The sequence below is a fragment of the Pezoporus wallicus genome, unplaced genomic scaffold (assembly GCF_028554395.1).
Source record: "Pezoporus wallicus isolate ANWC-B61680 ecotype Strahan unplaced genomic scaffold, APGP_CSIRO_Pwel_v1 contig_4191, whole genome shotgun sequence".
NCBI classification, from domain to species: domain Eukaryota; kingdom Metazoa; phylum Chordata; class Aves; order Psittaciformes; family Psittacidae; genus Pezoporus; species Pezoporus wallicus.
Window position 1 is genome coordinate 2,753,361 of NW_026641383.1, and position 12,655 is coordinate 2,766,015.

The 12,655-nt window shown below is 44.8% G+C and overlaps 2 protein-coding genes across 6 annotated transcripts in view; one reads left to right on the forward strand and one right to left on the reverse strand.

Moving 5' to 3' along the window:
- Positions 1–12,655, forward strand: part of APLF (aprataxin and PNKP like factor) — a 39,276-nt gene that overhangs the window by 4,489 nt on the left and 22,132 nt on the right. For 2 of the 4 annotated variants that reach the window (XM_057423372.1, XM_057423374.1), the window contains exons 1-2: positions 9,141–9,292; positions 10,731–10,857. In XM_057423372.1, coding sequence (XP_057279355.1) covers positions 9,260–9,292; positions 10,731–10,857 — 160 coding nt within the window. In that variant the 5' untranslated portion in view covers positions 9,141–9,259. Of the gene's footprint in view, positions 1–8,115; positions 8,131–9,140; positions 9,293–10,730; positions 10,858–12,655 lie in introns of those variants that run through there. The other 2 variants (XM_057423375.1, XM_057423373.1) reach the window with 2 other exon arrangements.
- FBXO48 (F-box protein 48) lies at positions 184–7,679 on the reverse strand. 2 transcript variants are annotated; one of them, XR_008974074.1, is made up of 3 exons: positions 7,398–7,679; positions 5,589–5,813; positions 184–432 (listed from the first exon to the last, which is right to left on the reverse strand). XR_008974074.1 is itself a non-coding variant. In XM_057423392.1 (2 exons), the coding sequence occupies exons 1-2, from the start codon at positions 7,677–7,679 to the stop codon at positions 5,652–5,654; spliced, it is 444 nt and encodes a 147-aa protein (XP_057279375.1). In that variant the 3' UTR covers positions 5,474–5,651. The 2 variants fall into 2 exon arrangements, 1 of the variants encoding a protein (XP_057279375.1); XM_057423392.1 differs by lacking the exon at positions 184–432 and having other exon boundaries at positions 5,474–5,813.

The following is a 12,655-nucleotide window of genomic DNA, read 5'->3' on the forward strand; positions in this document are numbered from 1 at the left end:
TGAACAGATGAATAAAGTTCTCCCAGGATACTGTCATATTTCATTTATTAGCTGTAAGATACTGCTGATACAGAAAAATATTTTGCTTTTCTCAACATATTTTTTTCCTCTGTTAGGATTAAAGGCCTGAGGTGGCCGATTTGTTTGAGGTTTTTCCCCCTGTTCCCAGCTATACCTGCAATTCAGCCTTCAAGCTGAATCCTCCAATAGGTGGCTGGTAGCATCTTGTGGTGTTTTCTGCTTGGTGTTCTGAGATCACTCAGACATTTAAAAGCAATATTTAGTGCTAGGGCTAATACTTCATCTGATGGCTGATGGTGTCCTGTGGCATCTGGAGAAGTCTTTGTGTAGAGCTTCAAGTGTCTGGCATCTCAGCCACAAAGCAACCTCTGCAGTTGATGCTTCCACATCTGCAAGCAGTGGCTCCTTTGCCTGTTAAGATTTTTAAGGGCCACGTATTAAAACCAGCACGTGCCATTCTAACAATATGTTTAAATATGGAACAAAATAAGCTCATGTTGTACCTAATTTGCACACTGTAGTAGGCTGGTTTTATTCCAACCCCCACAGCTTTGTAAATCCAGGGCTGCTGGACAGGGGTGGCAGTGTTGTACAGGACAGTTCTGAGGGGCTGCAGGTAACTGCTGCTACATAGAATTGTCCTCTAGGGTTTTATCTTGGTGGGTCTCCCAGGACCTCCGAGTTTGCTGTCCATCACCTCTTTCCTTCTCCCCCTTCTAGCCACAGTTGTAGCTCGGGTTTTTTTGGTTTACCAGAATAGCTGCAATGGGTCTAGCCCTTAGCAGAGCCCTGAAAAAAAAACACCCAAACCAAAACACCACTAACCCCCAGTTTCTAGCATTGCTGTGCTGATCAGAACCAGCTGCTGATGTGGTGTTAAATGCAGCAGGTGATTTCTTACAGGGTTTTAGGGACAGGCATTTCCAAACAAGCAATATGCTGAAAAACAACCATGAAGTTGCTTCAGCAACTCCTGCGAATCTGATAGGCTTCTACCCAAGTTCATTTGGAGAGAAAATAATAACACCACGACTACCAAAATCCTTCCATCTGTATGCTTTTATGGCCCTTCTGTCAGTTTTGGTGGGCTGAAGGAGCCAATCCTAGTTCTGAGCCCAACTATTGTGTCTTCAGTTGGGATAACTCTGCCACTTGGTACCTTTTAGAGATGACAAGGATAAAGACCACGGACACTAGTACCAGCCTATCAGCAGAAACACTTCTTTTGACAAGATTAGCTTTGAGTGGTCTAATGGAGAAAAGCCTGTGGTGATTAAACACTTCATGCTTTCTTTTTCATTTAGTGTGACTGTTAATGGCAATGGCCCAAAGCTACATCCTGCACCAAGGTGCAATAAAGCCACACTGTCAGCTCCTCCCTTCAGAAATGGAGCACTGCAAAACTGAGTAGTTGCAAGGAAGGCTCTAACACCACATTCGGGTTTGGAAATACAGAAGTAACATACTCGGGTTGAGCTTCAATGCTGGGCATTTTGATGTCCAGCTGTGTGCAGCAGCTTGGGACATTTTATACAGCAGGGGAGCTTTTTTTTCATACCAGAAGCCAGGCTGTTTTAAGCTCATGTTTAAGCCATGTGCGGTGTGTGAGTGGAGGACATCCTAATTGCTCTGCACCACATAAGCTTCATGTGCTCTCTCGAGATGCCTCTCTGTCTTTGGAAAGCTGGATGGCAGAAGGTGAACGGCAGGAAGGCTGTGTGACTAATGGGATGCCTGGGTGATGGATGTCTTGGGCACCTTTCTGCAGCTGCCACCTTCTGAGTAGGAGAGTAGAAGTGGTGTATGAGTGCAGTGGGAAGGTCAGTGGGGTTTGTTAAAGCGGAACTCGCCACTTCCTCAAAAACTTGTGGGTAAGAGAGCTGGGAACTGAAGCACAAAAAGGGTTTCACCAGCCACCTAGGTGTGAGGGTAGCTGTGGCATGTCCTGGAGTAGCAGGTGAGCTTTGAGGGTTTGTGTGGCCTTGGCTGCTCTCTGGGGAAGGATACCTATGCATTAGTGATAATCTAGGACCAATACAATCTTCCTGTTGCTGTAATTTCTGCGGTTTTGATTCAGAGGTAGGAGAGGAAAAAGATGAACCTAAACTACATGGTGTAGGAAGTGCCACTGTTTGGAGTGATGGATGCTGTTGGGGTGTCTTTGAGGGGAACAGAGCACATCCAGCCTGCAGGAGAGCTGAGAGGCTGAGTAGGTGGTGCAGAGACAGAGAGGGCTAGAACAAAAGACCAGAACTGAGGTAATGAAATTTCCAAGGGGAATGAAATCCCCTAAAGGAGGGGATCAGCATGGGGAGAAGGGAAACAAACTTTGTTTTAGTGATAACTTGTCCTTAAATACTTGGGTCTTTTTCTTTCAGTAATAGGTTTTTTTAATGAGAAACTTACACCACTGCTACTCCTTGTTTAGAGATCCAGGCCTTGTCTAATTGCATAGCTGAGTGTTTAATTCCTTGTGTGTTTAAAGAGGTACAGCCACCTGATCTGGACAGAGGTAGAGGCATGACAGATACTGATAATTACTGTGCTCGTATGAGAAGGGGGAAAAGCTACAGCGAAGTGTAGCTGTGTTAGGATTTATACCAGAATAATTATTCTATTTAAAAATTGTATCATGGGACATGATACATGAGAACTGGTATATACATGATAATATACTGACATATACATGAGAACTGACAGCTGAGGGGCAGGAAAGGAGCAGGAAGAGGGGATAGATGTCTGGAAGCTAGAGACTGGAGGTAACAGGAAGCTGGGTGAGAAGGGTGAAGAACTAGATCCATGATTGTGCTCTTTTCTTGTCTTATAAATAAGACATTGGGCACTCCTGAGGTGATGAGAATGCACTGCTTCAATTATTTTCTTCTTTATTAATTTATATGCACTGTTGTTTTCACTTCTATCTCTCTTAAAGTCAGGATAAAAAGATACTGTAAGCAGGTGGTAAGGCAGCACCTTTAGTGGAAAAACTTGTGCTTATGTGTGGTGTTGGGTGTTTTATTTGAGCTAACTAGATATAACCTACGAGCAGAATTACTAATAATAAAGGAAGCAGTGTTTGCAATTCATTGAGAGCTGTGCTGCACCCACTATATTTGGCTATGTTCTTTATTCTGTGTTACCCTTCAGCCATGTTTGGCAGCAGGGTGGTATCAGAAGCTTCAGTGAATTTTGGATGCTGTTTCCATTTTGGCTAATGTAGTAGTTGTCCCACAAGAACAGCGTCAACTCTTTTGGCAGTAAAGGGAGATACCATGCATCTTTATACAACCTAAAGCAATGGGATCCTGGTACTGGGACTAACACCTATAAAGAATGAATTGCAGAAGATGTGTAAGAAACATTATGCAGTCGTTGCATCATATTATTGTCACATAATATTGTGGCTGAGAAAGCTCTCTTAATTAGATATGTTACTCATGATTTAGAAAAGGTCCTGGTGCTTATGAACTGAAAGTCTGTTCTAATGGGGAAAATGTAGGAGGCTAAGAGAAGTGGATCAGTTTTGATGAAATCTGTTGAATGTTACAAACTAGAAAAGGGAACACAGATAACGTACTCTTCTTGGAAGCATTTTAGAACTGCCAGTTTCATCTGGCTGTTCTGTTTCTTCCTTAGCCTGGAGAGATGGGTGCCTACAACAAACAGCCTGTGAGCCCACACACTTGCAATAAAGGGGAGTAAAAAATACTAAATATTTTCACCGATATTCTGCAACAGTTAAATAATGGTGAGCAAATAAAAATGGATAAGTTGTAAGCAAGTTTAAACTAATGGTTTTGTTTAACCACCAGCATCATTGAACAAAAACACCCGATATTGGATGGTAGCCCAGATGACCACGGTTTGTTTTTCAGACCAGAACTGCTCTACTGCTCCATCTAGCGTTTTTTGGCCCTGTTAAAAGTCAGGGCTGGACCTAATTTTGAATAAACTCGGTATCCGACAGGGGCCTGATCTAGTGCCATTGAATTTCATACTCATGACAAGACATTTCTCTCCTTACATTGCCAGACAGTCCTCTGCCAAAGTCCACAATAGTTGATTTGAAATCACTTCACATTAACTAAGTTTCATAACTATGGTAGAAATCTTGTGTCCTCAACATAAAAAGGACATGGAATTGTTGGAACAAGTCCAGAGGAGGCCACGAGGATGATCAGGGGACTGGAGCACCTCCCATACGAAGATAGGCTGAGAAAGTTGGGGCTGTTCAACCTGGAGAAGAGAAGGCTGCGTGGAGACCTCATAGCAGCCTTCCAGTATCTGAAGAGGGCCTGTAAGGATGCTGGGGAGGGACTCTTCATTAGGGACTGTAGTGACAGGACAAGGGGTAACAGGTTCAAACTTAAACATGGGAAGTTTAGATTGGATATAAGGAAGAAGTTCTTAACTGTGAGGGTGGTGAGGCACTGGAATGGGTTGCCCAGGGAAGTTGTGAATGCTCCATCCCTGGCAGTGCTCAAGGCCAGGTTGGATGAGGCCTTGGGTGAGATGGTTTAGTGTGAGGTGTCCCTGCCCACGGCAGGGTGTTGGAACTTGGTGATCTTAAGGTCCTTTCCAACCCTAACTATTCTATGATTCTATCTTCCTACAGAGAATTAGTCCCAGATTGGTGACTGAATTTTGTAGGAATAACTCCAGCAATAGGGACCTTCAAAGCGTTTTCCTTCTTAATTTACTCTTTAGTGCAAAGTAAGTAGGGAAAGGTGATATTTAAATGGAATTGTAGTAAGTTGGTTTTGTGGTGACTTCCATGTTGTGCAATGTGACAGGCATCTCCTCTTTTACTAGCAGCATTTTTTAAAGTCTGTACTAAAAATCAGTGCTGGTAAAGCAGGGCTCATGTGATGGGAGATGCAGGAAAAACTAAGTTTCTGAATGTCTTTTAGCCTAACTACAAAAATATATGATGTTGTGTTCTCTCTCATGGTTATCTGACTTGTTTTATTTAAAGTAGTAAATTCTGCTCTACTCCTCCTCATGCAAATGACTGAAGTGCAGAGAGGCTGTAAATTACGTGGCTGCTTCAGTCCTGCCTGGTGCCTGGACCTATCAGTTCTAATCCAGAAATCTCACAGTGGAAATGCAGCACTGCTGAACACTGACACTTCCGCACTTCAGTGGATACAGGTTCAGAGAAGGGCTCTGTACAGCGGGGATGTTCAGCTGATCCTGAGGTGGCTGCCTTGTCCTTTTCTTTCCAATGTCTGGATTTGCCCCTTCCCCAGCCTGCCTTCGTGGGCTCTCATGTTGTGCTGCTGGTACAATATGCTTCAAGTCAAACACACATCTTTTTGGTAAAAGTCATCTCTTCCAACATAAAAAGTGCAAACTGAAATAAAAAGTGCAATCAACATCTTTTTGACAATACAGCAGAACATTGCATTTACATATATAAAATAACAACTGAATATTTAGTCTTACTTAGAATTCTACAGAAAAATAATCAGATAAAGTGCAAATAAAAAATATGCATAACTTTTTTTTTTTTAGAAGCCTTCATCATATGTTTGCAAACAACTGATTTTGAGCAGCAAAATATTTACAGTTTGGCAGTCTGTGAGTTGTTGATAGAAGGTTCTTAAGTTGCTAGAACAAGCACTGGTTTTTCATCTCTCAAGTTCTGCTTCCAGGATTTCTCCCCATGTGTCAACGTCCATGGGATACATGCTTTTCTCTGGCAAGCTGTTCCGTGAAGGAATGTTGCTGTATTTCCCACTCAGCCATTCTTGCTTCACTTTGCTTTTCCAGTAGTTTCTCAGTAACGTGATCTGATGGAAAAACACACAGCGCAAGTCTTGGAAATGAACTGATTTCAGCTGCATTTCAATGCAAGTAAGTTTTTGCATTGGAAGAGTAATGCTAGAAAAAGGATTTGAAACATGTCTTTGGATATCTAGACTAAGCCCAGGAAGGTATGCTGCTTCCAAGAAGCAGACCTTCATCTATTTCCAACTTTTCTGTTCTAAGTTGGGTGGAGAACCACTTCTTGCCTTAATTCTTTGAAGGTCAAGATGAAAACCCTAAACCAGGAATTCGTCTTCTTCCTTACTCCTTAAAAGAGATGCCTTTCACTTTCTCTTCCTATTGAGGTTACTTGTGACCTCTAACTCATTTGGGCTCTTAATGCAGGCTGGCTGGTTTCTTCTCTTCAGCCTTTACTGCAGCCTTTTGTTGCAAGAAAACTGTCTTCAACCTTTTAGTACAAGAAGATGCTGATCTTGTGTGTTTGTTCCTTCTACTTCAAATCCCCACCAGGTAAGACACAGAATCAGTACAGGTAGTTCTGGAAATTCCTGTGCAAGAGTAGCAAGATCTGTGCATTCAAAAGGCAACCACTACCTGTTCATGGCTTTGCCTCATACTGAAACACCTCTACATGTGAGAGTACAGAACTAGGTTGTTTTGGGTTTGGGTTTTCCTTTTTTTGCTGCTGCATCTCTCTTTTCACCCCCCCATGGTCCCCCTGCTCTCAAACACACCAGCTAAAACAAGGTGGGGAATCGCAGTCTAGCTGGTCCAGAGTAGTAACTGTGAAACCTTTCCCTTCCTGATCTACTTCAGCTTGCAGGCTGCGATAGATCTTCCAGTGTGATCAGCTCTGAACTTCTCAGAGCAGCTGTAACTGGGAGTGTGTGTGGGGAGTTTCAAAACAGCTTCTAGCAGCTTCTCCTTGTTTCCTTGTCTCTACCCTAATTTTTTTTTTTTTTTTTTTCCTCCTGGATGCATGTTGCTTAAGGTGTACTGAAGCAGAGCTACCCAAGATACAACTCTGGGAAGTCATTCCTCACCAGAACTATTCCCATCAAATGCAACCAGAGAGCACATACTGCCAAGTGGGGGTATGTTGTCTTCTATCCCCCAGCCCTGCCTACAGAAATGCGGGCTTTCTTCCATGCTAGGGCTGTGCAGACTTTGATGTAATGAGTCACAGAACCATAGAATGGTTTGGGTTGGAAGGCACCTTAAAGCTCATCCAGTTCCAACCCCCCTGCCACGGGCAGGGACTCCTTCCACTAGACCAGGTCGCTCAAAGCCCTGTCCAACCTGGCTCTGACCACTGCCAGGGATGGGGCATCCACAGCATGCTGAGGCTGTGTGGGGTGGCGAGGACTAAACGGAGCAATCTCAGCTGGCCAGATGTGGTCGTGGGCAGGAAGCAGGTCAGCCTGGACTCATCCCTGTGTGCATTTTACCAGATGTCCAGCTGTTGGGATGCACTACCGAGCCACGCTGTGATGACAGCGGTTCTCCCATTACCCTGCGACAGACGAGCTCTGCTGAAGTAACGTGACACGCTTTTATTGCCAATCCCAGAAGCCTCGACGCTGCCGACACGACGTCGCTGGCGTTACCTTCCAGGAATATCCGTTTCCTCGGTCGCAGTCGATCTCCCGCTGGCACACAGCCCGCACGCTCAGGCAATGGTGTCTCCATAGGCGGTCGTTGCTCTCGATGACGCGGTGCCAGCCCTTGCATGTCGCGGACGCGTGACACAAGCTCTCAATGTCGAGGTCGCTGAAAATCCGGGAGCTGACCTCCGCTGGGAGGAGAGCCACGAAGTCAGCCGGGCCTCCCCCTCCTCGGCCGGAGGGGAGGAGCGCGGGTCCGTCGGCGGCAGCGCGTTCCCCGTCCATCTCCGGGGCGCGGAGGGCACCCCCCCCGTCACGGCGGGTTGCCGCGGTGACCCGCGGGGCCCGGGCCCGGTTCCGCCGGCATGGCGCTGAGCCTGCCCGCCGCCGCGGGGTGCCCGCGTGTCTCGGGGTGCCGCTGTTCGTGTTCTGAGGCGAGTCCTTCCGCTTCCCGCCTCCGCCGCCGCAGGTCATGTGACGGAGCGTCCCTGCGTCACCCGCCGGCGCGCCGGGACCCTCAGGAGTGTGGCGGTGGCGGCCTCGGCCGTGCCGCGTCCCGTCCCGTCCCGGTACCCCCGAGGTGAGGCCGGTCCCGCCGCTGAACGCACCGCGCTACCGGTGCATCGCTTCGCGGCCTCCGCTCCCAGCGGCCGGGCTGCGGCCTTCCCCCCGCCTCGGCCTGCCGTGTGGCGTAGGGCGCGTCTCCTGGCCCTGCCGCGGGCTGCTCCCGGCCGAGGTCAGGGTGGTTTTGTGTCTCGATCCACCGTATTCGGAGGGGCACACGGCAGGGCTGGAGCCCGTGCAGCACCGTCACCTCTTCCGTCACCACACAACCGGAGGGGCCTGTTGTGTGGGGGCGCTGCTTGGTCGCTTGTGTTCCTCTTCAGGAGGCAGCGAACAGCGCGGCCGATCAGTGTGTGCCTTGCCTGTAACGCAGGAAGCTGTGGAAGGGGCTCCCGAGTGGCGCTGTGCGGTGCGTACAGCAGTAATTAAACATACAGACGAGATATTAAGAAAGAATTCTGCGCTGTGAGGGTGGTGAGACACGGGCACAGGGTGCCCAGAGAAGCTGTGGCTGCCCTGGAAATGTTCAAGGCCAGGTTGGATGGGGCTTGGGGCAGCCTGGTCTAGTGGAACGTGTCCCTGCCCATAGTAGGTGACTGTAATGTGAATTGTCGAGTGGAAGGGTAAAGGGTTGAAGGGAAAACAGTTGCAGTTTTGGTGCGCTTTCAGGTGAGGTGGCTCTGAACTGAGGCTTTTAAAACCAGCACTTGAGTGTGTGATGGCACCTCACAGCTGCAGAATTGTAACCCTTAGTGAGGGCTAGACAAGAAGTTCTGGATTTATTGTGCGGCTGATCCTGAAAACTGGGTCTCAATGTTGTTATCTCACTTTTATTGTAGAATCCAATTCTGGGAACTTTCAAAGATCTACAGAAAAAACAAATTCTAAGCTGTGATTTCAGCTTTCTCAAAGTTTTGTCATGGCAGTAACTAGTATAAATTATATACTTAAACCCCAAACCACTACAGAGGTGGTCAGCAGGGATTGGAACATTTTTTGTTCAGAATATTTCTAGTGGAAGGTAGAAAGGAATGTTTGTTTCCTCTGCAGATTGATGTAAGAGTATGTTACATTCAGTTAAGAAGTGTATTAATGGTCACTGTTCAGACCAACTTCTGTTTTTGAGTAAAAAGTACACGTTTACATTTGTTTGAATAACTGAGAATCATTTTGCTTTCTCAGAAAAAAAACAGGAGGCTGATGCATAAGAAACACCGAGTGTTCCCCCAGTTGAGACATCTTGTAGTCCATTGTTAATAGAACCAGCTTTTTCCAACTCCGAGGTACAGGGAGCTGCAAAAATGACAAAAAATGCTGTTACTTCCGGACATTCGGTGAGTGCTTAATTTTTTAAATTAAGTTTTAACATTTGTAGGCATGTGTTGAAAAGTGTTGTGTTTTCTAAACCCATTTCTTTTTTTTCTCTGAGAAGTAAATCACGACAAAGTTGTATATTGAAAACATCTGTTGTTTTATTAATTAGGATTGTGTGCCACACAAGTATATGAATATGTTTGTATTGTGTATTTATGTTTATGGTAATTATGCTGCAATAATTTGTTCTCTCAAATATGCAAAAATTGCTATTGCTACAGCAATATTTTGTCCTAACAATACTGTAGCTGAGTTCAGTACTACAGAACAAAGTCCAGTTCTGGGCTGTGGTCTGTGTGGGTACCTGCAGAGGCCTAGAGGAATGAATGCCTGTTCTTCCAATCGGCCTAAAAGCCTCTGAAATGTGCATCTGGAGTGGCTGTAGTTGGGCTGTGGTGATAGTTTGTGCTGGTGACAAATAATACCTGTTTGTAGTGGACTAGCGGCCTATTTCACTTGAATTGTGCAGTTGTGATGGAGTTGTGTTGTCAAGATCCATCCAAACCCACAGATAAAGAGCCCTCCAGCTTTTCCCTGGCAGCCAGCTTGCTGTCCAGCAAAACAGTTTTCAAAGCACGAATCTTCTTCCTCTTTTAAACACTGCCAAGTCAAATGGCTTTCAGACAGTCTGATAAATAGTATATGGAGGCAGTAGGATTCTCCTTGGTTCTTCTCTTGTGTGTTTACCAACATAGTGCTAAAAGGAATACACTGATCAGCATTATTGTATAGTAGATAGTAACAGTATCTACATACAAGAAATGAAATGTCAGCAGTTACTGTAGCTGAGATTTTTGAGATGGGCACCTTTTAGTAGTAAGTAGAGATTCAAACAGATGGAATCACTTAGAGTAAATAAGTATGTCCTGAACGTGATTTTGGTGTATTTACATTGTTTATACAGATGAGTTGGAGTGTGGTTCTTTTCTGGAGAAAGGAATTGAAAGAATGCTAGCAAGACTTTTCTGGTTTTTTTTCCTGGTTGGTTGATTGGGGTTTTGGTTGTTTGGGTCTTGGGGGGTGGGTTGCCTGTTTTGACAAACAGGCATTTGTTTGTTAAACCTGCTCTTTCTCTTATCTTTACATATGGAAGCTCTAGACCAAAATAGATGCTGGTAAAGCTCTTCTTTGAAATTTTCAGTTCATAGCCTTGTAGATATTTATTCCAAAGGTCTGAGGAGGTTTTTTTTTTTCCTGCATTAATGTTCCTACAGATCTCATTTTTCTGAGAGGAGCAGAAAAAAAAAATGTAAAAAATCAGGCAATGGGCACCATCCAAAAAGCAGGTAGTTAGCCAGGATGTGTTTGAAGGACATAATTGTGTACAAACTTGTGATTTAGTTTTTTCCCCCTCTTCTGTAACTGGAAAAAGGTACTGAACTGTAAATGTTGTTTCAGGTTCCTCTTTTTGATGATAATTCAAGTGAACAGTCAAAATCTACCCGGAGAAAGAGAGTGCTTCCATCTTGGATGCTGGAAGAAGATCTCCTGGTTGAGAGAATTTCTGAGCCTGTACCGAAAGGAGGTAGGTTTGCAGTGTGGTACATTTGCATGCCAGTATACACTTGTGTGCTTTGATATAATTTTCTTCAATTATAATGGTGGTGGTAGAAAGTAATGTGTTACTTCTCTTTCCATGCTCCATGCCTGGCAGCTGACAGAGCCTGACTTCTGTTACCTCCTTTGTCATCAGTCCTACAGACATGACAGAGTTTTTTGTGATCAGTTGATGTTCCTTTTTTATTTTCTTTTTAATGCCAGGAATACACTGTCTTTGGACACCCTTTCCTATAAGCTATACAAATTCTACGTAGTTTCTGTACCTTTAATTCCAAGCCTTCTCCACATTTCCACATCTAGGTCACTGATGTGTGCCCTTCTAAATTTAGTTTCTTCCAGTTTCACAGGTCTTAAAGGTAGTTCTGTTTGGTTGGTTGTTTTTTTTTTGATGATTGTCTGTGTTAGTTTTTTAACTATGACTGTGTCAAACTTGATCATTTAGTCCAAAGTTCCTTCTAGGAGGAGCAGTTCATCACGGTTTCTATATAGTAACTATATTCTATATTGTTTCATACCAATATGAGGCCAAAATAGAATTGCATTCCCTCTTGTCCTTTCCACAAAAGGGAATTGCTGAACATATGATAACATCCTGCTGCTGTGTATCAGCAGTAACAGCAGCAAAATACTGTGTTCAGTCACTATCAGTGGGAGACACAGGGATGCCACGCTGGCACAGTCCCAAGAAAATTTTCTAGCGTGTCTGGCTTTGGTCCTGGGAGCTTGTTAAAACTTCTAAGGCTGCCATTAGACATCCTGTCACAAACTTGCCACAAGGCATTTATTGCTCTGATGACTTTTACTGATGGAACTGGAGGACTAAAGAAATGAGAGAAGGAAAATGAATATGTACATTAACAATTCTACCCCAGTGTTTCTGTCATTCTCTGTGCCCCACCCTGCTTGCAGTCCTGTGGTGAGGTGCGAGGTGGTTTAGATGCTGACTTTCCTCTCGTAGCCAGTGTAAGTGTATGAACTGTGGTTGGTTTGCACCTGTCTGCTCCTCCATGTCCCACGGCTATTCCTTAATGCCTCTCTCCCCATCTTCTATTTCTGCTAAGCTGGCGTAATGGAGAAATTTGGCTCTTGATGCCCAAGCAGGCCTGCAGAAATATTTCATACAGTGTCTGACCAATTGCTTCTTATCTCCTACAGTAAATGCAGGTGTCTGGGTGGATTGACCCGGACAATGGTGGCTTTAAAAACGTCTGTCATATGACAGTGCACGCCCTGCCTGTTCCTTTCTTCAGAAGCTAATTCTGAGAAACTATCTTTTATTTTTTCTTTCACCTTTCTTTCCCTTTTCAAACCTATACTGCTCCATGCTGACTTACTGCCTCAGATGTAAAAACTGCGTGCACAAGAGGACTTCCACTGGCTGAGTCCTTCACTAATCTGATTGTTTTCTTTATGTTTGGGTTGGTTTTTTTGAGGTTTGTTTGTGTTTTTTTTGTTTGTTTGTTTTTAGCAAGTACTATCATGTTTGTTATATACGTGCATTTAAGGTTTGTATTAAAGACTGAAGGTTTTGGTCATGTAGGAGATTTGGAGCTGTGAGGGTGTCCTGGGTTCAGCAGTAGCAGTCATTTTTCTCCTTAGTAGCTAGTGCAGTGCTGTGTTTTTGACTTTCAGCCTGGGAACAGTGCTGATAACACCAATGTTTTTAGTTATTGCTAAGTCATGTTTACTCTGACCAAGGACTTTCTGAGCCTCGTGGTCTGCTGGGGAGGAGGGGAAGCTGGGAGGAAGCAGAGACAGGACAC

Coding starts and splice junctions, on each gene's coding strand:
- FBXO48 (XM_057423392.1), bottom strand. CDS start 7,679: ATGGACGGGGAACGCGCTGCCGCCGACGGACCCGCGCTCCTCCCCTCC. Junction 5,814..7,397: donor GAAACGGATATTCCTGGAAG/GTAACGCCAGCG, acceptor TTTTTCCATCAG/ATCACGTTACTGAGAAACTA.